This window comes from Anomaloglossus baeobatrachus, chromosome 5, assembly GCF_048569485.1.
Source record: "Anomaloglossus baeobatrachus isolate aAnoBae1 chromosome 5, aAnoBae1.hap1, whole genome shotgun sequence".
In the NCBI taxonomy this organism is placed as follows: domain Eukaryota; kingdom Metazoa; phylum Chordata; class Amphibia; order Anura; family Aromobatidae; genus Anomaloglossus; species Anomaloglossus baeobatrachus.
Genome location: NC_134357.1, coordinates 550479105 through 550504463, shown reverse-complemented (window position 1 = coordinate 550504463; position 25359 = coordinate 550479105). Strand labels below are relative to the sequence as shown.

The following is a 25359-nucleotide window of genomic DNA, read 5'->3' as shown; positions in this document are numbered from 1 at the left end:
AATGTAAATGAAAACTGTAATTGCCATGGGACCTTTTTTATATCTAATATATAAAGCTGAGTGTATGTGTGTATGTATGTATGTATGTATGTATGTATGTATGTGTGTATTTATGTATTAGATACATATTAGCAGATTTCTATATTTTCTCCACCATGATTTTAAAGATACTTTAACTCAAAGGAATACATATCATCAACAAACAGAAATCAGAGTATATTGTATCAAAATAGTTTTATTTTGCAAAAAATATTTTTTAAAACATTTTTTTATTTATTCCAAATCACTAAAAACATCAGAACATCAAGAAAAACATCACCAGAAAAAAACACAGACTAAGGGGATCTTTGACCTAAAAAAATATTATTGGTGAGGAGAGCAGAAGGAGGTTTTACTTTGTTCATAACGAAAATATATCAAAGTTTATATCATTAAAGCATCACCTCTGCCCTTTCACCATTATAAGAAACAGCACTGATACATATATTATATTAATAAATAGATATTACATAAATGCATATAATAGCCTCTGTATATAAATATTCAATTCCCAAAGGAACAAATTCAACTCTCATATAAATCTATAAAACCTATATAGGAGGGATCTCATCTACATACATATAGATTCCCCCTTAGAAATGATATTAGATTATAGCTATGGAGTTTATAAGGAGTACAAGGCGCTAACTATACATGGTGATATCCTGACTACAAACCGGAAGGCTTCTCCCTTCCAGCTAAACCATACAGACATCAAGCACTGCTCCAACTTACAAGTGTCTCCTACACAGACAGGCTTACTGTGTTGCCCAGATGGAGACCCACCAACGTCCCAGATTCCTTTTACCTCCGTCCTTCACATCCCATTAATCCATTAGTAGCCAGGTGATCCTGACTAGGCTAAGTCACATAGGACCGATACCGGGGTGAGATATACCTGCCCTCATCCACTAATCCCACATGAGTCTCACAGTATGTATGTGTGTATGTCCGCTAAAGGAATACGCACAGTCGCATGTACATTCACGAAATTTTGCACAGACTCCCCATGTGACTCAGGGAACGTCATATACTATGTTTTGACGGGAAAATTTAACCCCGCGCTTTACAGTTACTCTCCAAAAAACTGTCTGCATTAAAATCAATGGAGCTGCGAGCTAAAGGTTATTAATAGCAGCTGTGATTGGTTGCTATAGGAACAATATAAATTGTTAGTATAAGAAGCCTATGTGTGAGGTAATAAGACGTCGGTGGTGAGACAGAAAGAGAGAGACAGAGTAAGAGGCAGACAGGGAAAGAGACAGGGAGACATACAGACAGCGTAAGAGGCAGACAGGGAAAATAACAGCGAGACAGACATACAGGGACAGACAGACAGGGAAAGAGACAGAGAGAGAGAGACATACAGTCAAAGAGACAGAAGCTTTTTTTCTTTTCCTTCTTAGCGACTACGTGAACAAGGCTATTATTAGCCGAAACGTTGGAATTTGTCGCAATAAGCTTAACTCTTCAGCCCCAAGCCTATTTTGACCCTAAAGACCAGGCCATTTTTTGCAATTTTGACCAGTGTCACTTTATGTGGTTATAACTCTGGAACGCTTCAGCGGATCCCGGTGATTCTGAGATTGTTTTTTCGTGACATATTGGGCTTCATGTTAGTGGTAAATTTAGGCCGATATTTTTGTGTTTCTTTGTGAAAAAACGGAAATTTCGCGAAAATATTGAAAATTTTGTAATTTTCAAACTTTGAATTTTTATGCTGTAAAACCAACGAGACATATGATACAAAATAATTAATAAATAACATTTCCCACATGTCTACTTTACATCAGAACAATTTTGGGAAAAAAAAAAAAAATTTAAGGAAGTTATAGGGGTTCAAAGTTTATGAGCAATTTCTCATTTTTACAACAAAATTTACAAAGACACTTTTTTTAGGGACCACATCACATTTGAATCGATTTTGAAAAGTCTACATGACACAAAACACCCAAAAGTGACACCATTCCAAAAACGGCACCCCTCAGGCTACTCAAAACCACATTCAAGATGCTTATTAACCCTTCAGGTGCTTCACAGTGACTAAAGCAATGTGGAAGGAAAAAATGAACATTTTACTTTTTGCAACAAAAATGTTAATTTAGCCTCAAATATTGCATATTCACAAGGGTAGCAGGATTAAATGAACCCCCAAAATTTGTTGGGCAATTTCTACTGAGCACGCAGATACCTCATATGTGGCGAAAAACCACTGTTTGGGCGCACGGCAGGACTCGGAAGGGAAGGAGCGCCATTTGACTTTTTTGAACAGAAAATTAGCTGGAATCCTTAGCCGCACCATGTTGCGTTTGGAGAGCCCCTAAGGTGCCGAAACAGTGGAGCTCCCCCACATGTGACCCCATTTTGGAAACTAGACCCCTCATGGAATTTATCTAGATGTTTATTGAGCACTTTGAGCCTCTGGGGGCTTCACAAAAGTTAATAGAGTTGAGCCGGGAAAATAAAAAAAATTTTGTTTTACCACAAAATTGTTACTTCAACCAGGTAGCTTTTTTTTTCACAAGGGTATCAGGAAAAATTGCACCATAAAATGTATTGTGCAATTTCTCCTGAGTACACAGACACCTCATATGTGGTGGAAATCAAATGTTTGGGCGCACAGCAGGGCTCGGAATGCAAGGAGCGTCATTTGACGTTTCAAACGCAAAATTGTCTGGGATAATTAGCGTATTCCATGCTGTGTTTGGAGACCCCCTGAGGTGCCGAAACAGTGGAACTCCCCCACATGTGATCCCATTTTGGAAACTAGACCCCTCATGGAATTTATCTAGATGTTTATTGAGCACTTTGAGCCTCTGGGGGCTTCACAAAAGTTAATAGAGTTGAGCCGTGAAAATAAAAAAAAAAATTTTACCACAAAATTGTTACTTCAACCAGGTAGTTTTTTTTCACAAGGGTATCAGGAAAAATTGCACCATAAAATGTATTGTGCAATTTCTCCTGAGTACACAGACACCTCATATGTGGTGGAAATAAAATGTTTGGGCGCGCAGCAGGGCTCGGAATGCAAGGAGCGTCATTTGACGTTTCAAACGCAAAATTGTCTGGGATAATTAGCGTATTCCATGCTGTGTTTGGAGACCCCCTGAGGTGCCGAAACAATGGAGCTCCCCCACATGTGACCCCATTTTGGAAACTAGACCCCCATGGCATAGAAAAAAAAAACAGCGGCAGATGGGGGGGGCGTCAGATGGGGCGGCGGCAGATGGGGGGGCAGCGGCATATAAAGGGAGCATCTGTGATTGTGAGACGGCGGCTGGGATAGGGTGGGGGCAGATGGGAGGGGGCGCAGTGGATGCAGGAGCGGCAGAGGATGGGGGGATGGGGGGATGGGTGGGATGGGGGGGAAGGGGAGTGGGAGGTGAGATTGGGGATAGTTACCCTACAGGATGGATCTAGGCAGCTGGATCACAGGAGATGAAGGAGGCAGCAGTTCGGGGAGGGTGAGAGGTGGGAGAGGGAGCGCAGCGCAGATCTCGGAGGAGACAGGTGAGCAGAGCACAGATCACGGGGGTGAGAGGTGAGGGAGAGCGGACAGCAGATCACGGGGGTGACAGGTGAGGGAGCACAGATCACGGGGGTGACAGGTGAGGGAGCACAGATCACGGGGTGACAGGGGAGGGAGCGCACATCACGGGGGTGACAGGGGAGGGAGCGCACATCACGGGGGTGACAGGGGAGGGAGCGCACATCACGGGGGTGACAGGGGAGGGAGCACAGATCACGGGGTGACAGGTGAGGGAGCGCACATCACGGGGGTGACAGGTGACGGAGCGCACATCACGGGGGTGACAGGTGAGGGAGCGCACATCACAGGGGTGACAGGTGAGGGAGCGCACATCACGGGGGTGACAGGTGAGGGAGCGCACATCACAGGGGTGACAGGTGAGGGAGCGCACATCACGGGGGTGACAGGTGAGGGAGCACAGATCACGGCGGTGACAGGTGAGGGAGCGCACATCACGGGGGTGACAGGTGAGGGAGCGCACATCACGGGGGTGACAGGTAAGGGAGCGCACATCACGGGGGTGACAGGTGAGGGAATACAGATCACGGGGGTGACAGGGGAGGGAGCACAGAACACAGGGTGACAGGGGAGGGAGCGCACATCACGGGGGTGACAGGTGAGGGAGTACAGATCACGGGGGTGACGGGAGGGAGTTCAGATCACAGGGTGACAGGTGAGGGAGTACAGATCACGGCGGTGACAGGTGAGGGAGCACACATCACGGGGGTGACAGGGGAGGGAGCGCACATCACAGGGGTGACAGGTGAGGGAGCACAGATCACGGGGTGACAGGTGAGGGAGCGCACATCACGGGGGTGACAGGGGAGGGAGCGCACATCACGGGGGTGACAGGGGAGGGAGCGCACATCACGGGGGTGACAGGGGAGGGGGCGAGTAGCCGATCACGGGGGTGAGAGGTGGGGGGGAGCGGGCAGCACATCACGGAGGTGAGGGGGCGAGCAGCACATAACAAAGGAGAGGCGGCGCGCAGCATATAACGGAGGGGAGGGGACGGGCAGCACATAACGGAGAGGGGGCGGGGCCGGGCAGCACATAACGGAGGAGAAAGCGGGCAGCCGATCTCAAGTGGAGGGGGCTGGCAGCACATCACGGAGGTGAGGGGACGAGCAGCCGATCATGAAGGAAAGGGGCCGGGCAGCAGATCAGGGGGAGCGGTGGCACTGTGGCAGATGGAGGGCGGCGGATCGGGAGGTGTGGGGGTGAGGGTGCGGGCAGCAGATACGAGGGGTGGGGGTGCGGGCAGCAGATCGGGTGGCAGATCGCGGAGGGCAGCGGCGGATCGGGAGGTGAGGGTGCGGGCAGCAGATACGAGGGGTGGGGGTGCGGGCAGCAGATCGGGTGGCAGATCGCGGATGGCAGCGGCAGATCGGGAGGTGTGGGGGTGAGGGTGCGGGCAGCAGATACGAGGGGTGGGGGTGCAGGTGGCAGATCGCGGAGGGCAGCGGCGGCGGATCGGGAGGCCGGTTTCATACAGTGCAATGGCAGCGCGGCAACTTCCAGTTCCCATGCTCCGGTCACATAACAGCATGGGACCGGATCTTGTCGCCCTGCCATTGCACTGTATACACGCACTGTGCTGCCATGCTGCAGGCCCGACAAGTGAAGCCTATGGGGCGGTCACCGGCAACAGGTCAACTGTGATTGGAGAGAGCGGTCACAAGGCCGATCTCTCCAATCAGAGCTACTGGAGCTGGGGGAGGGTGATCCAGTGAGGTCACCCAGCTCCAGCCAATGGCCAGTGCTATAGCTGCACTGGCCAGGGCTGGATTTCAATGTTTCAGTCATTTTAAATGGCTGGAACATTACAGTGGCTGTGATTGGTTGAGCGGCGTTCGTCAGCCAATCACAGCCTCCGTAGGTCCGGGGAAGAGGCACCACCCTTCCTGAGGTCAGGTACAGGTCCCCTCCTTCCCGAATCTGCGGTTTATACTAACTTTTCGCAGTCACCGGAGGCTCCGGTGCCGCGATTACGCCATGACGGAAAGATCCGTCCTTGGTCGTTAAGGCCCAGGGCACCATGACGGATCTTTCCGTCCATGGTCGTGAAGGGGTTAATGATCTCTCCTATGTAAATAAATATATTTCACTTGCAAAAAAAAACCATAGTGTGCAGTGTATCTATAATTAATGTTTATTGGGAGCTACACCCGTACACTTGCACCTTAAATTGCTGAGTAGAGTGCACGCCTTTTTCCTTTGTTTACTATATGACCGTTTGGCGTTAGCACCGAAGCACAGATGTCTATGGAAACTTTCGCCTTTGATGACACAACAAGCAGTAATATAGTATCTCGAGTAACAACATCCACGGACTTCCTTCGAATTCCTACCAAGGAGCTAAGGACAAGGGATTTGGAAAAGGAAAAGAAAAGACTGATATCATTTGATTTACATTGCACAACACTAGCCGAATACTATCGTCAGAATAAGATACCCAGAGGACTTAGATGCCATCTTCGCCCTTCTCTTTTCTCAGATGATGAGGATTATTGTAAAAAATTTACAGGCATTTTAAACAAATGCTCACTAGATATCATTATTTTGACCATAGATCGCTTACAGACCGCTATCAAGGATACAAAGGACAAAATAACAGCTATAGAGACCCAGCTTGCCACTACCCTGACCAACAGTGAACTCACCAACCTCAAAAGCCAGATTGACACTACTTTAGAGGAACACCGTAAATTCTTACAAGAGAGAAAGCGCCAAAAATTTCAAAGGGACAATCAAGACTGAATAGAGTATATAAATGGAACAAATCTTCTACTTTAAGATCTTGGCAATACAACCAGGGTTCCTCCAGACAAGGTTCCTTCAGTTCAGGAAGCGATACCAGCAGTGGCCACCGGGGAAACCAGCCTTTTTTAGGCAAAAACCAAAGACAAAAACGTACACCAGGAGGTCGTCACATCGAACCATCAGACAGAATCACGAGATCTCAAGTAAGATTCCAAATATGATAGTTAATATTTCTGACTATACCCTATCACCAATAGAAATGTCTGTGTTGAATAAGGGTTTATCATTCTGGCCTACACCGCAATGGGATTCTTTTCAATTAGAAAGGGACCTCCATAAGTTTTACAGGAATCTCAGACTAAAAACACATTTTGGACTTGTTGAAAGTCCCAATACAGCAACTACATCTATTCCATCTTCTCCAGTCACTATAGATAAAATTGGTTTACGGAACAAAAGTACATTCATGCCACCACAAACACATCATGCTACAGAAACGTACATTAATCTCATTTCACGTGATATTAATTCACTACTACAGGAATACAAAAAAGGTAAATTTCCCACTCATAATAATTTGTCACCCGAAGAAAAGCGGGCGCTATTATCCATTAAAAACAATACTGAAATGATGGTGAAACCAGCGGACAAAGGGGGAGCAATTGTAGTCATGAATCAATCCCAATATTTAAATGAGGTTAAAAGACAACTAGCTGACCATACCACATATGTTACAATTTCAAGAGACCCCTGCTCCTCAATAAGAGATAAAATCGAAACTACTCTTTCACACTATTTGACATTGAAAACTATCGATAATAAAACAAGATCATTTCTCACCAACATTCATCCCATTACACCAGTATTTTATGTCTTACCAAAAATCCATAAATCCCTCAATAACCCACCAGGAAGACCGATCATAGCATCAACGGACTCTATTCTCTCACCTTTATCGATATACTTGGAAAAAATTTTAACACCATTAACTAAAAAAACAAAATCTTTTCTACTTGATACAAGTGATTTTCTTGGAAAGGTCAACCAATTAGATAAAATTGCCCCAGACAGCTCTTTGGTAACCATGGATGTCAACAGCCTCTATACCTCTATCACACATGAGAGGGGTATAGAGGCTGTAAAAAAATCATTAAACAATTCTGATCTTGGCTCCAATTCCATCTCTTTATGCCTTGCATTATTGGATATAGTACTAAGTGCGAACTATTTCTTATTTGGCGATGACTTCTATAAGCAGATATGTGGTACTGCTATGGGGTTCAATGTGGCCCCTGCATACGCAAATCTGTACATGAATGAATTTGAAGAAATGCATATTTACACTAACACCTTATACCAACAAAATGTGACTTGTTGGTATCGCTTTATAGACGATATTTTTTGCATTTGGAATGGAAATACAAATGACTTAAAGAAATTTCTCATTGACATTAGCTCCATCAGAGCAGAACTTTCTTTTACTTCAACACACAGTTCATCCATGGTGACATTCCTGGACACTACAATACATAAAGACAGTACAGGACAATTAACATCAGATATCTTCTCCAAACCCACTGATTGTAATGGCCTCTTACTATATGATAGTTGTCACCCTAAATCCACCAAGAATAGTCTTCCTCATTCTCAATTCAAAAGGGTTTCACGAATTGTATCAGATAAAAATACCTTACCACAATGAATCCATGAAATGACTGATAAATTCAAAGAACGAAATTATCCTTCCAACATACTGAGAAAAGAATTGGAATACACCATTGATCCCCCAATCCAGTCAATGAATCTAATATGAAAACAGAGAGGTTACCTTTTGTACACCTTTACCATCCCATAGTACCCAAAAGTCATTCCATCATTAGAAGACACTGGCCTCTACTGCATAAGGCCTATCCTGACATTACTACATTACAAACCCCCCCATTAATGTGTATGAAAATACCCCATAACCTGAGGGACCAACTAGTCAGAGCAGACATAGGTACTTTGAAAAAAGAACCCATTCAAACATACTTGGGCACTAGACGTACAGGGACATTTCCTTGTCTGGGATGTGCAGCCTGTTCAAATGTAATAAAGGGCAATAATTTCACACATCCCAGAACAGGGAAAACATACCCTATTAAGGAGTTCTTCACCTGCGACTCTAATTTTGTTGTTTACATACTGAAATGCCCCTGCGGTCTCTTGTATGTTGGGGAGACAACCCAGCATGCAAGAGACCGCATAGCGAGCCACAAGTCCACAATTAGGTGTAATAAAATTTGGCTGCCCATTCCATCACATTTTAAGGAAGCTAGACATACGATCGCTCAGCTTAAGTTCCAGATTATTGAAAGAGTTCCAAGACCCAGAAGAGGGGGTAACCATATACAATTACTCAAAAAACGAGAGAGTTTTTGGATTTATACTCTTCAAACAATGGCACCAATGGGACTCAATAGAGAAATGGACTGGTTAATATAGGATCATTAATTATTAATTTTGTTCTTTCAGATACAATGAGGTTTTGCTATGTAAATGGATTTCCCCCCTATCCCATACCTTCCCTTATCCTCTTCCTGACCCTGCATGGTAAGAACACACTTTTTCCAGATTTTCCGTTATATGTAAATAAATAAAAAACTGAATAAACTATAAAAAAACTCATAATCCATTTCTTTAATAGAAAATATATTTTTTTAAAAACATTTACTTGCAGTTTCTAGCACATTGGTTCATTATTCGCATGTTTATTTTCCCTTTTGCTCTTTAATTTTTCTTTTTGCATTTTTATATTTTTTTACCTTTTTATAATTTTTACCCCTTTTTTTTACCCTTTTTTACCTTTTTAATATTCTTATTATTTTTGCTTATTACTAATACTCGTTTACATCTGTTTATTAATAAAAAAATCTTCTTTGATCAAAATTTCTTTTGACCTTTTTCTCAACATGTTTTTCAAACAAGATACCTTTATTTACTAACAGTTAGTTAACAAAATGCATGCACTAATCAGCTTTTTGGCAAATTCCTTTAGTAAAGGTTAACACACATATATAACATGCTTTGCTGAAGCGCAGCAGTTAGGGACACTGCTTAATCTCTTTAATGCAAGTGCTACACATCCAGACACGGAGCAACACAGACATCAGCGTCAGCAACTAGATAAATCCACAAACGCATGCTCAGAACACATGGATACGAGTTACCATACAGACACCAGCGTCCTTAGTGATATTACATCATGCACACATGCGCAGTTGATGTTGGCATGGCACATCTGCTAAATACTAACGTCCATAGAAACAGGAGATCATTTCCTGGTTTGTGATCAGCACGCCCACAACACATGGTATTTAAAGTTCACTAATCCACACAACTGCAGGGTCACGCTCAGGATACAGCAGCACTGAGGTGCAGACTACCTTCAGGTAATTCCTTTATCAGTAACAGGATTAACTCTTTTCTTATCTTTCCCTGCTGTTTAGGCTTAGGCTAGGTTCGCACACTGCGTCTTTTTGACGCTGCGTTTTTGGCCGCTAAAAACGCACAAAAACGCACCTGCATCGAAAAAACGCATCAAAAACCGCATGCGTTTTTGCCGCGATTTGGTGCGTTTTTGGCTGCGTTTTGCTGCGTTTTTGATCTCTGCATTTTGCTGCGTTTTTTCAATGCATTGCATGGGGGGAAAACGCAGAAAAACGCAGGAAAGAACTGACATGTCCATTTTTTTTTTTTTAACTCAAAAACGCAGGTAAAAAAAACAGATGTGTGCGGACAGCAAAAATGAAAACTCATAGACTTTGCTGGGGAAGCAAAGTCCTGCAGTTTTGAGGCCAAAAACGCACCCGAAAAACGCGCAAAAACGCCGCGAAAAACGCACTGTGCGCACATAGCCTTACATTGTGTGCATATGAACTAACCAAAACATACATTTACATCCCTTATAGGAACCCTCACTTACTCTAAAATATACAAAGGAGAGCAATACCTGAAGGTAGTACACATTTTTACCTGCATATTTCCTAATCCTCTTCCCTAATCCTCCTTCCTAATCCTCGATCCTATGCTGACTATATGAGATTTTTTTTCTTTAATTATTAAAATCATCAATGATATTTGTTGAAGCATATGATACAAACCCATATACAAAACAACTATATAGCCATTTAATTTCAGTAGAGATGGATATTTTATTGCTTGTTTATCTCATGTTATCTCATTTAGTGCCTTAAAATCTGTTCTAGAAATTTCTTTTGCACTTACCATGACTTAACATATGGGGAAACCATTATCAAAAACGTACATTAAATCCTTTAAAAAAATATGTTAACTTGCACATATTGTATATTTATGTATATATTTGTAAATATGTATGAGTGTATTTATGTACTCAAAGCTTTTTTTCTTTTCCTTCTTAGCGACTACGTGAACAAGGCTATTATTAGCCGAAACGTAGGAATTTGTCGCAATAAGCTTAATGATCTCTCCTATGTAAATAAATATATTTCACTTGCAAAAAAAACCATAGTGTGCAGTGTATCTATAATTAATATAAGAGACAGAGGCAGACAGAGACAGACAGACAGATAGGGAAAGAGACAGGGTAAGAGACAAAAACGGAAAAAGACAGGGAAAGAGACAGACAGGGAGAAAGACAAAAACGGGGAAAGAGACAAAAACATGAAAAGAGACAGAGACAACGAAAGAGACAGGGAAAGACACAGACGGGGAAAGAGAAAGATGGAGAAAGAGACAGACAGAGAAAGAGACAGACGGGGAAAGAGACAGACCTAGAAAGAGACAGACGGGGAACAAGACAGACCATGAACGTGACAGACCTGGAAAGAGAGAGACAGACGTGGAAAGAGACTGACAGACAGACACAGAGATAGAGACAGACACAGAGATACAGAGAGACAGACAGACATACAGAGAGAGAGACAAACAAATACAAAGAGAGACAGAGAGGGAGACAGACACAGAGATAGAGACAGACAGACACAGAGATAAAGAGAGACAGACAGACACAGAGCTAGAGAGAGACAGAGACAAACTCACAGAGACTGACACACAGAGACAGACACGCAGACAGACAGACAGACAGAGACAGACAGAGCCAAACTGACAGAGACAAACAGACAGGGACAAACAGACAGGGACAGACAGACAGAGACTGGGAGCGAGACAGAGAGACAGTTACTATCCCAGGCAACGCCGGGTACTACAACTAGTATTATATAAAAGCACAGATACCTGGTAAATATCTGGAAGCTGTTATATGGATATAGAAAGGCAATCTATCAAATGACCAGTAAGGAGGTTATTCTAAAGATAAAATTGAAAATGAACTCCCCGGACAGTGAGTATCCACATCATAACAATAATGCTGTTGAATTACCTGTTAATCCCTTTTGAATATGAAAACTCATTCAATGAATAATAATAAAAACATATTCTGAATGGCACAGGTGCTGTAGAAAAAATATATCATATGTGGTTATACCTGATGTCAAATAAAAGGGAAAAGAGGTAACATCACTTCCATTGTTGTGAATAATAAATGCATATATAAGGAATAATTACCTTATGGAATACTAGGGTTAATGAGCCAATCTATCATCTTAGGTGATATTTATAAAGAATGTATGGTACCATTGAGCACTGTGATCGCTGGCACTATGTGACTCCAAATAAGGATATATCAGGAATAACATGAGAAATAGAAAAGACCCTTTGATGAAACAAGACTAATCATATTAACTAGAATATAGGGCTATTAGTAACCGGAGAGAAAATGAGCAAGTTACATATTCCCTTACTGGTGTGTGAGGCGTTCCACGTGTGGTCTGAAGCCTGCTGTGCGTGTTCTGATATGATATGAATGGTCTGGTGGTTAACCCCACATATAGTTTAGAACAAGGGCACGTTGCGTGATATACCACCCTAGTTATTGAGCATGTGATATGTGAGTGATAGTATATATTTTATTATTAAATAGAAAAAGGAGTACAGTACAAAAAGACACTATAAATCACGTGGTGAGAACAGGCTGCAGCTGGCCATATAAATATAAACACTTACACCCAAAGATGTGCCAATATTAGTACTAAAATAGTTGTCACACAACCAGAATGAATTATTCTTAATTAATAGCACACCAATAAAGGGGGCAAAGAAATATATACCTCTCTCATTGTAATATCACCAGACAGTGACTATATTATCCTTAAATTTATGTCTATATTATGATATCATCAATAGGATATACATATACAACAGTTGGCAATAAGGAATATTAAGAAAGACCAATAAAAATTATTGGCAGGGAGTCAGAAAGAGCAGAATGGCTCAATGACGCTCCAAGCAAGGATAGTTAGTCACCTGGGTATTGGTAGAGAGAGCAGGCAAGGAAGGCAGGGACGCAGCCAGCAGCCCGACGGCCGTTTCGGAGACCTTCGTCAGGGGACGGTAATGAGAGGAAGTGATGTTTATACATGACCGCTGGCCAATCCGAGGTGGATACACATTAGTGACGTACGCATCAACATGGCAACATGAGACGCCGGGCGGCGGCCGCGTCAGAGTCACATGAATGGATCATATGACCCTGAAGATCACATGACTCTTAGAGACGCAGCAGGCTGACAGGCAGCCCACAGACACGTGCACATACAGCGATCAGACTCGGATGTAAAGCAAAGTCAGATGGTAAGCATATATAGAGACCTGGAAGAGAGGGTACAAAAAATCCGTCATCAATGTATTAATCAATCATCAAAAGTGTATACATGCATGTGCACCTATATATGTGACACATACATAGAATCCTACATATACATATCAGGATTATGTCAACCAATAGAAAACATGATATACCTCTCCATAAATCAATTTTTAAACAAATTATTACCATATGATAGAGATCAATGTACCTGAAGACAGTCACAGTTGTATGTAGGATTACAACCACCAAAATATACACAACATAGATTATACATATAGCATAAAAACAAAAAATCTATAAAGAGTGTATATATAAATATATATATATATATATATATATATTTATTTTTTTTAATTTATTTATTTTTTTATTATTTATTTATTTTTTTCAACAAAAAAACAACACAATGAAATAAATACCAATATATAACACACAAGTACATATACATTGTGACATATCAATTGCAACCAAATATGGATACACATAACATAGTTTTTATTCTTATCACAATTAATATAGAATAAATGAAAAGAAGGACGAAATATATCAGCTTCCTTGGATGCAAATCAATATCCATCAAATCCTCCAAGTAGATACATTAACCATATGATGTGAAAAAGGTTGAAAAACCATAACCAAAGAAAAAACATCTATAAAAAACAGAATAAAATACATAATTACGCATAAAAAAGGAAACACTCACAAGTCTAAAACCATTATAAAAAAAAGACAACACTATTATTCTCATTGAGGCCAGATGGATGTATGGTATCCAGAGTCCAAATACATCTGGCCTCAAGTTGTGCAAGATGTACACTAACCGAACCTCCCCTAAGGTCAACATTCAATATGTCAATGCCTCTTACCATAAGACCCCTAGTATCTGAACCATGACATAATTTTAACTGCCTAGTGTTTTAAGGGTGGATGTGTCCTCCACAGCAGACGCCTCCACTATACCCAAAATATGCTCTCTATCCCTCACCTTCAATTGTCGGGTAGTTAAGTTAGCCCCACATAAATTTTGCCACAAGAACAAGTAGCATAATATATCACTGCACAACTTGTGCAAGTAATACGTTTTTTTATAGAAAAGGTCTTCTTATCTGAGGAATCACAAAAGGAGTCAGAGCGCAATATACTCGGGCAGGCGACGCATCTGCTGCACGGTACACACCCACCCTGAATAGGTGGCACCAATTGTCCAAACAAAGTCCGAATTACGGGGGCTTGATATTGGCTATGTACCAGGTGGTCATATAAATTTCTAGACCTCCTAATACCAATAGAGGGCTTAGCAGGAAGGATCTTACATAAAGTGGGGTCTGCTCTGAGGATACCAGGATCTTTGCAGACAATCCCTTATTACAGAAAATTCAGAGTGATATTGTGTAACAAATCTAACTTCATCCCCACATTTAGATTGTCTTGTAGAGTACAGCAATTGGTTACGTATAGCATGCTTAGCTTGATGATAAGCATGCTTAATTGATCGATTGCTGTATCCTCGTTCTTTAAACTGAGCTATAAGATGCATGGCCTGGACCTCAAAGTCTTCATTAGTACAACAGACCCTGCGGATCCTTAAAAACTGACCATAGGGACATCCCTATGATGAGAGGAGGAGACATGTTGTAAGGTATTGACATCTGTGGGCTTTCGAAACAAAGCTGTTTGTAAAGATCCAAGATCATAATGCTTAAAAGTAACATCCAGAAAGTCGATCTTGTCATGGGCAAACTGATATGTAAAATTAATATTACACTCATTATCATTAATTTCAGACATACGGGCATATTATATGTTAAATAGTTGTAAGTCAAATGTATGTATAAGACATACAAAGGTATTCTCATGATCAAAGCTGTAGTGGATGGTGAGATATGGAGCCTCAAAAATGACAAAAGATCAAAACCCTTTTGCTTGTTACTGTATATATGTACATGATGGCTCTGCTCCACTCACGTCGAACTCACGTGGCTCCGCTCTACACATATCGTACACACATGGCTCCACTCCATACACATCGTGTACACCCAACTCCGCTTCGTACACAGCAAAATGATTGATTGCTCTCAGTGAGAGAAACAAAATTATAATTTTGTAGTTCTGATACATTTTAATGGTTAACTAAAGAAAAATAAATGATGCTACAAAGCAAGCTTTCCAGACTCCTCAAGTCTCTTCATCAGGCATGGTATAACAAAGTATCTGAAGAAACACAAATATATACACAGAGCAGGGGCATGGTGTAATAAATGGACATTTAAATAAACACTGAGCTTAGAGAGTGAATTCTTAATTAGCTTTGATTAGTGGTGTGAAAGTTTTATTGTCCTTATATCCCTGTAAGACCAGTGGCCTGGTGCTCTCACTGTCTCTGGAAAGAGTCCTCAGATATTGTAGTGAGTCATAAATCCTCCTGACAGATTTAGTCCTGTGTGGACAGAATCAAATATTGTAATGAATTTGTATTCCCAGACCCTTTGATGATTTTGTGATCTTAAGTTGACTTTTAATATGACAACTCTCATGAGGTTTATGTTGTGTCCTGGAGCACAGAAATGTTTGGCCACAGGTAAGTGGTTTTTTTTGTCTGTAATTGTGTGATGATGAGACCTCATCCTTGCTCACAGTCTGTGTCCTGTTTCTCCAACATAGAGGCCCCCAATAGGACATATAGTGCACAGGATTAAGTACGCCATGTTGGAAGAGGAACATGTGAATGTTTCAGGAATCTTATAATCCTTCTGTGTGTTAGGGATCTGTATCCGGTCTTTGGTCTCTACACAAGTGCAGGTTTTGAAGCTCTTCACGTTGCAAAGATAAGTTCCTTTTGGTGTATTTGAAGGCATTGAACTTCAGATTATGATGTTTCTTAAAGGGGTGGTTCACCCATATTTATTATTTGATAAATCAATATTATGTTGAAAAACAATGTTTCTCTCAAATACCTTATGTTGGCAATAGTGCCTGTGAGAGGCACTATTGCGGACCGCTATTCCCCCATGCCTGACCCCCGGGCTCCGTGACCTTGTGGATCCAGTAATGTCATGTCAAGTTCCTGTTGACCTGACATCACCGCGGCCGGCTGCAGTCTTCGAGAGTGACTGGGCTGTGGGCCGAGTTTCCCCACTCATCACAGCCCAGCATGTCAGCCCATCAGCTCCCTGCTCCCACCTCCCTCACAGCAAAGCGCAGCAAGCAGGAGACACGCTAAGCTGTGACAAACGGTAAATCAACACCCATAGCCAAGTGAGTCAGGAAGACTGCGGCCGGCCGTGGTGTCTGTGAGTGATGGGCTATGGGTGGTGTTTCACCACTCAGCACAGCCCATCAGTTCCCTCCTCCCTTACAGCAGAGCGCTGCAAACAGGAGGGATGCTGGGCTGTGATGAGTGGTGAAACACTGCCCACAGCTCAGTGACCTGGAAGACTGCAGCCGGCTGCGGTGATGTCAGGTCACAGGAACTTGACGTGACATCACCAGATCCCCGAAGTCACGGAGCCCGGGGGTCAGGCATGAGGAACAGCGGTTCGCAATAGCGGCTCTCACAGGCACTATTGCCAACATAAGGTATTTGAGAGAAAAATTGTTTCTCAACATATCGATGTACCAAACAATAAATATGGGTGAACCACCCCTTAAAATTAGGAGGTTGCCAGTAGCATAGCAAGTGATGATCTTTGAATATTGCTTTTAATTGGTCATCCTGCTGTAGAACATTGTGAAGTTTCTTAGCCATTTTTCTATTTTTCTCAGTACCTCAAGCTGTGGGTTATAGGTTCCTCTTTTTGTTTGTATTGAAGCAGTTCACTTCTAGGGGTCCTTGTTGCTCTCATGATCTGATCATCAGTGAAGGTGGGGTGGTAGCCTCAGTTTAAAAATGTCTTTTTTTTTTTTTTCTGTAAATAATTTTATTAAGTTTAAGGCAAATTGAACAAAGCATCGCTCATAACACATATAAGATGAAAATGTACATCGCTTAAGGTAGTTAAACATGTGTATCAGGCAAATAGCACTGTATTGTGAGTACTTTTACTAAGATAGGAATAGTAAAATAAGAGAAGAAAACAGAAACAGAGAAAGCAAATCAAATCAGGTTATACCATGTCATAGTAATACATCTCAAAACAGTATAATGGAAACTATTTTACCTATAAAGACTGGTGAAGGTCAGAGAGAGAGAAGAAGAAAGAGAGAGATAAGTATAGAAAGGAGAAGAGGGTATGAGGGGGGGGAGACATGGATAGATAGATATATAGGGGTAAGTCGGGCGTCCAGAGAACTTGTGCGCACAAATATACGAATCCTCATAAAGATTACAAATATCACATAATGGAACCTGAGGGAGAAAGGACCAAAGTATATCCCTTATCTGAGCCAAGATGAATATTCCGGAGTCTCTCGAAAAATGAGCCAGGAGGTCCACGTGCCAGCATGTGTACTCCATTTGTCACTATCATCCGCCATCAGAGATTCCATACGCTCCAATCTATTTATCTCCTCCAAAAATTCCCTCAAAGAGGGGGTGGTGGTTGTCTTCCAATGTCTTGGAATAATCATACGAGCGGCGATGAGAAAAAAGCGCAGGATACCTCTTTTGGTCACAGAGAGAGATCCAGGAATTAGAGACAGTAAGGCTATTTGAGGAGTGGGGATTACTCGAATACCCGACAGTTGAAAGTACACTTCAAAAATTGAATCCCAAAATGACCTTATCAAGGAGCAATCCCACCATATATGTTTCATAGTACCAATTTCGACTCCGGATCTCCAGCAGGTATCTGGTACTGTGGGGAAGATCTTATGCAGTACGTCAGGGCATCTGTACCAGCGTGTAAGAATTTAAAAATTTTTCTCCTGTGCACTACAAGAAATGGACATTTTATGAGAGAGTGTAAAGATTTTGAGATGATCTTGTTCCGACAACGTAATCTGGAGCTCTCTTTGCCAGGCCTCTAAATACGTTGGGGTGCCTTTATACTGGGCTGTACATAAGAGGTTGTAGATCAATGCGATGGCATGCTGCGGCCCGGTTTTTAATGAAATTAGGGTCTCAAAGTGTGTAGGTTTGGATAAAAGAGTGTTTCCCGGGAATTTCTTTTTTAGAAATGTGGTCAATTGAGTATATTCCAGCCAGGATAATCTCCTCTCCGGGCATGACTCCTGCAAAGCCCCAAAAGACGCCGTTCCAGATAGTCTCCTGGCAACCTGTCCTAGTGTAACTCCGTCTGTAGAGTCCCAACACAAGAAGGTGGGTCTCTTCAACGCAGGGGGAAAGTGTGAATTATTAAAAAGTGGGCTCATACTCCCCGGTTTGTGGGATAAGTTTAACGTCTCCAGATGTCTGTCCCAGAAAAGCATGAGCGCCTGAGTCAGAGGTTGAAACCCCGAGACCGCCGGTCTCTGATGAAGGGGGCCCCATAGAAGCTGTGCCAAAGGGAACGGGGAGAGACGGAACTCAACGCCCACCCATTGTTTATTGAGATCGTTAAATCTCCAATCTAAGACCCTCGTGAGGAGGACACTCTGATAGTACTTTTCGAAGTCAGGTAGACCAGCGCCTCCCCTGGATTTGGGTCTCACCAGTGTGGCGTATCGAATCCGAGGTCTCCCCGTCCCCCAGACAAATCTGCTACACGCCCTCTGGAGCTGTCTAAAATACTGTTTAGCAACCTTTACCGGGACTGTTTGGAATAAATAAAGGAACCTCCATCTTGAGGGCATTGATCCGGCCAAACCAGGAAAGCCGGCCCCGGTTATATCTATTAAGATATGCAAGAGTCCTAGTAAGTAGTGGGGAGTAATTAGCCATAAACAACTCATCTGGATTGGCCGAAACAAATATCCCAAGATACTTGATAGATTGAGTCTCCCACTTAAATGGGAAGGCGGATTTTAGTCTATTGACTCGTGTGGAAGGAAGAGTAATATTAAGGGCCTCTGTCTTTGAGTAGTTTACTTTGAAGTTAGAAACTATGCCAAAGCATTGAAATTCCTGGATAAGAGTTGGGAAGGCGATTTCCGGGTTTGTTAGATATAGAAGGAGATCATCGGCGTACAAGGCAAGTTTATAAAGTTTTTGACCTATATCAAAGCCCTTTATATCGGGGGAGTTTCGAAGGGATATAGCCAAATGCTCCATGGCTATCACATATAGAAGGGGTGAAAGAGGACACCCCTGTCTAGTGCCATTAGATATTTGCAGAGGAGAGGATAGAGTATTATTGGCTCGAACTCGTGCCGAGGGCTTATGATACAGGGCAAAAATTCTCTCCAACATACTTTGACCGATTCCCAGCTGCCTTAGGGATGAGTGGTGGAAGGTCCAGTTAAGACGATCGAATGCCTTCTCGGCATCGATCGATAGGAGGCAGGCTAGAGTACCTTGTCTGTACATGTGGGAGGTCAAAAGTAGAGTTTTAATAGTGTTATCGCGCCTCTCTACCCCGAACAAACCCTGTTTGGTCAGTATGGATTGAGACAGGCAACAGCGGGGACAACCGGTTAGCTATTAGTTTGGCGAAGATCTTGACATCTACCCCTATAAGAGAGGTAGGGCGGTAGTTGGAGCATAGCGATTCGTCCTTCCCAGGCTTGGGAATCACCGTTATGGTAGCCGCAAGAGTTTGCGCGGCAAAGGGGCAAGCTGAGGATATAGCATTAAAGGTCCTGGTTAGGAAGGGCGTCAGTTCCAAGGCAAATTGCTTATAGAAATTGGCCAGGAAGCCATCTGGACCAGGACTCCTACCATTGGCTAGACCCCTAATAACCTCAGTGACCTCCTGTTCGCTAAAAGGGTTATCTAGCATGAGAGAGTCCACATGGTTCAGTGGGGGGAGAGGGGTACCATCGACATAGTCGTCCACTTTCGCTTGGAAATTTGTTGGGGACATGTCCGCAACTGGGCCACCTAGGTTGTACAACCCGTCATAATAGTCTCGGAATACCTCTGCAATTTCATGAGGTTTATGTGCTGAATGGCCAGATGGTGATTTTATGGTGGGGATAAATGTAGAGGGCAAGCGAGGATTAAGAAACCTAGCCAGAGCTCTGCCTGGCTTGTTAGAGAATTCGTACATAAATCTCCTACCTCTATCTCGGTGACGGGCAGACGCTGCATCCAAGAGGGACCCCAGATCTAGTCTAGCCTTGAGCAAGTCTGTTAGAATCTGAGGGTCATGAGTCGGTTTATGGGTCTGTTCTAGGTGTTGAATGGAAGTCAGCAATCTGTCTATTTCGCATGCTCTATCCCTCTTGAGTCTGGTTCCCTGTTGAACAAAGGTTCCCCGGATCATCCCCTTCAGGGCCTCCCATTGAAGCGGTAAGGGTGTGGGGTCACTGGCATGAAATTCGAAGAAGTCCGTGATGGTCTTCCTGATGGCTGACTGACATGTCTGATCTTTTAGTAAGTGCGGGTTCAATGACCATACCCACTCCCCGGGGCACAAATATGTCAAGAGGAAAGAAAGTGACACCGAAGCATGATCGGACCACACCATAGGGTCTATAGTACAGGCCGGGTCACATGAGAGTAGGTGGTGACTAATAAAAAAAAGGTCTATTCTACTGTACATATCATGGACAGGAGAGTAGAAAGTGTAGTCCCGTGTTTTAGGGTGTAGGGTACGCCAGACGTCGATAGCCTCAAGTCTAGTAATTTACTCCTGAGACCTCGCAGTTTCACTGCAGGAACAGAAGACCTACCCGAGGAGGAGTCAATAGCCCGATCAAAGATAAGATTGAAATCACCTCCAAGAATCAGGGAGCCTTCAGCGAATTCAGAGACGGTGTTCAGGTATTTTTGGCAGATCCTGGCCGGATCCTGGTTGGGGAGATAAAGATTAGCAATGGTAAATAACTTGGTACAGATCTTAAGTTTGATAAAAATGAATCGCCCCTCTGGGTCGGATTTAACTGATAAAACCTGAACTGGGAGAGATTTATGTAGAGCGATGCTAACTCCCTTGGATTTTGCGATTGAATTGGTATTATGAAACCAAGAAGTATAATATCTATGCTTAAATGCGGGGATGTGGTCTGTTTTAAAATGAGTCTCCTGAAGCAATAGAATATGGATTCTTTTTTTATGCATGTTATAGAGGATCTTGGATCTCTTCTCTGGTACATTAAATCCTCTAACATTTAACGAGCATAAGTTAAGGTTCGCCATCTTAGAAGCCCTATCTTCTGGGCACCCGAGGGAAGAGTAGGGAGAAGGGGAGGGAGAAGAAAGAAACTGAGGTTAAAGAAAAGAGAGCAGAGAAAGTAGTAGAATAGAGAGAGGAACTAGAATAATAAAGACTAATATCAAAACTTGTCTTTATTTAGCCTCCTGAGTCCTAGCTCAAAAGGCAATTAAACTGAGAAAATACTCGTAACTAGTGTTCTAGGAACACACCCTAATATGGGAGGTGACTGAAAACTATGTCACCTGAAGGGCGGCTGCCACACCACCTAACTAGTTAATACCGAAAAGGGGTAGAGAAGAAGGAAACCACAGATGGTCAGCCACCCGACCAAAATAGAAGTAACATATATAACAGCTAACAGCTCAAGTTCAATGTAATTAATCATAGCAACAAGGTGAGAAATGTAGCAAGAAAGATAAACTCCCGTCTCCCGGATCACAACTCGTGAGACTTCTAGGAGAGGCATACATACCCATGGGGGTTCAGGTGTCCCGGCTCAGCATTGGAGCATGCCGGGAGGGGAAGCAGAGAATCCCAACATTATTAGAATTAGTGATGCCCAGGGGAGGAGGGGGGGGGGGGTTAGGAGAGGAGGGAGGGGGGAAGGGAGAAAAAACCCCCAAAAACCCAAAACAACAAGACGGACATAGGGCAATATTGGTTAGGCATCAAAGTAGGCCATAACAGCCTATATTCCTCCTTCACACTACACTTATAACCCAGAAGTCCCGAGAGTTCAGGTCTCCGCCGATAAGAGTCTCGGCGACTTCTGGGATCTTGGTCGCTTAGTACGGTGTTGATCAGGTGGAAAGGACCCTTCACGACGAACCGCTCTCTGGGGTGGAGGTGTAGTATACGGCCAGTCCAGCAATTTTATCCCAGGGAGATCCAGAGCCGAGAGAAAATCTGGCAAGTCAGCCAGAGAGACCTCAAAATGATCAGGTTGGGACCTTTCCTGACTTGTAGTTGAAAAGGATAGCCCCAGGAATAAGCAATATTGTTGTTACGTAGAACCTCCAGTAGGGGTCTCAGGGCTCTCCTTTTTGCAAGTGTGGATCGGGAAAGATCCGCTAGAAGTTGGATGGGAATTCCTTTAAAATCTAGGGTACCTTTATCTCTTGCTTTTCTCATAATATTCTCCTTGACCTGGAAGAAGTGTACCCTGCAAATAATGTCCCTTGGCCTCTCTGGATCCGGGCTTCTAGGCCCCAGTGCACGGTGTGCTCTGTCCATTTCAATGCGTGTTTCGAGGGGACGTTCCAGTAAGGAGTTAAACATCCTCTGCAGTGCCTGTTGCGGTTTTCAGCATCTTCAATCATGTCAAACAAGAGGTGGATCTGTTGAGCCTGCTGATCTATAAGCTGTTGTTGTGAGCTTTGCTGAGAGTATAAATCCTGAGTGGACGATTCAAGGGCCCGCACGGAGTTAGTCAGTGATGACATATCCTCCTTCAAGGAGCGAATTTCAGTTTTACACACAGCCTCCAGGTGGGCAATGTATCCCTCCATATCCATTTTGGTTGGCATAGCATTGATTTGAAGCCTTAAAGCTGACATTTCTGAGCTTTGGTCTTCCCCATAGTGTTGCAAGGGAGTAGCTGTGTTCTCCCCTCCATGGCAGGGGAGGGTGAGCAAGCTCTGCTCCATAGCCCCTCCTGAGCCAGCTGCTGGGGTATTTGAGTGCTGTGGGCCAGGGGATGACTGCGGGGTACCTGGTGAGCTGGAGAAGCCAGAACGAGAGGTAGGAGATCCTCTGTTCTGTGAAGCCACAGGGGGAGAAGCGCGCCCTGCAGCCAACTTCCCACTGCTCACCCCTCCCCCATCAGTCACCACAGGCCGGTCTCCGGTGCTTTCCCCAGGAGCCATCCATCCGGGAGCCTGCGATGCCGGGTCAGTCTGCAGCCCCTCACCGGGTTGCTGTGCAGAGCGGGCGGGGGAAGTAGGAGAGCGCTCAGGCTGTGACAGCCGGGTCGCAGCAGCACGCGTCCCGGCCGCCATTACAGGCCTGGGAGGACGCTGGGCCTCAGTCAGGTACGGCACGATACCTTGCCCCCCGCGGCTGGGAGTCCCTCTGGCAGGCGTCTGTGACCGGAGCCCCGCTTTCCCTCTCATCTGAGCCCGGTATTTGCTCTTGATAGCTGGTGGGTGGTGGTGTATGCAGCCGTTTCTGAGGAGCTCCTACATAGTGTGTCTTGCCGGCGCCATGTCCAGGCCACGCCCCCTAAAAATGTCTTTTTAAGATGGGTTCAGTGTTCATCCCTGTCAGCTGGGCTGAAACAGATACGATTATATCTGAGGGCCTGGCCAGACTTTTTAATGTGCTTGGGCTGGAAGCTTTCCCACCTGAGGTACGTAGGATGGTCAATTGGTTTCCGATACACCGATGTCTGGATTGAACCATGTTTAATTTTTATGGTGGTATCCTGGAAGTTAATTTATGGTTTTGAGTGGTCCAATGTCAAGTTTATGGTAGGATGAAATGCACTTAATTTTTCATGGAGTATTAGAAGTTCTTGTTCAGACTCAGTCCAGATTATGAAGATGTTTTCAATGTAACAGAAATAGGCCAGTGGTTTGATGGAACAGGATGCTAAAAAGTCATTTTTCAGTGTAGCCTATATCTGCTCCGTACACATCGTACACACACGGCTCTGCTCCGTACACCTCGTACACACACGGCTCTGCTCCGTACACCTCATACACACGGCTCTGCTCCGTACACCTCATACACACGGCTCTGCTCCGTACACCTCGTACACACACTGCTTTGCTCCGTACACTTCGTACACACACGGCTTTGCTCCGTACACTTCGTACTTACACGGCTCCGCTCCGTACACCTCGTACACATACGGCTCCGCTCCGTACACCTCGTACACATACGGCTCCGCTCCGTACACCTCATACGCACATGGCTCCGCTCCGTACACCTCATACGCACACAGCTCCGCTCCGTACACTTCGTACGCACACGGCTCCGCTCCGTACACCTCGTACGCACACGGCTCCGCTCCGTACACCTCGTACGCACATGGCTCCGCTCCGAACACCTCGTACGCACACGGCTCCGCTCCGTACACCTCATACGCACACGGCTCCGCTCCGTACACCTCATACGCACACGGCTCTGCTCCGTACACCTCATACGCACACGGCTCTGCTCCGTACACCTCATACGCACACAGCTCCGCTCCGTACACCTCATACGCACACGGCTCTGCTCCGTACACCTCATACACACACGGCTCCTCTCCGTATACACGGCTGTCCAGTCAGAGGTTTACTTGTTCTGACTTGTGTTTGGCTGCTTAGACAACAAACGTACACATACACGGTATCGCTCTGTACACACATGGCTTTGTTCTTTACACATACAAACTCCACTCAGCTCATGTCATACACACTCAGCTCCGTTCCACATACCTCATACACACACGGCTCCGCTCCGTACACATAATACACAGGACGCCGCTCCATACACATAACACACACTGCTCCGCTCCGTACACTACGTACACACACGGCTCCGCTCCGCACACACACGGCTCCGCTCAGTACACCTCGTACACACACGGCTCCGCTCCGTACACATAATACACAGGACGCCGCTCCATACACATAACACACACTGCTCCGCTCCGTACACTACGTACACACACGGCTCCACTCCGCACACCTCATACACACACGGCTCCGCTCCGCACACCTCGTACACACACGGCTCTGCTCCATACACCTCGTACACACACGGCTCCGCTCCATACACCTCGTACACACACGGCTCTGCTCCGTACACCTCGTACACACACGGCTCTGCTCCGTACACCTCGTACACACACGGCTCTGCTCCGTACACCTCGTACACACACGGCTCCGCTCCGTACACCTCGTACACACATGGCTCTGCTCCGTACACCTCGTACCCACACGGCTCTGCTCCGTACACCTTGTACACACACGGCTCCGCTCCATACACCTCGTACACACACGGCTCTGCTCCATCCACACTGTAAACCCCTCCTGACCCCACACATAACCTTCCCCTCATCCAGCACCATGACACCCAGCACAGAAGAGTTCTGCACACACTGAGGAGCTGATCATGTG

General features: G+C 44.3%; 1 protein-coding gene across 1 annotated transcript in view; it reads left to right on the top strand.

The window, feature by feature from the left end:
* The window catches only part of LOC142312967 (uncharacterized), a gene marked incomplete at its 5' end in the record, with an annotated part of 138311 nt that overhangs the window by 39999 nt on the left and 72953 nt on the right, over positions 1-25359 (top strand). The window contains 4 exon segments of the mRNA XM_075351956.1: positions 5815-6272; positions 6385-7914; positions 8846-8923; positions 10282-10328. Of these exon segments, the coding sequence (XP_075208071.1) occupies positions 5815-6272; positions 6385-7914; positions 8846-8923; positions 10282-10328 (2113 nt within the window).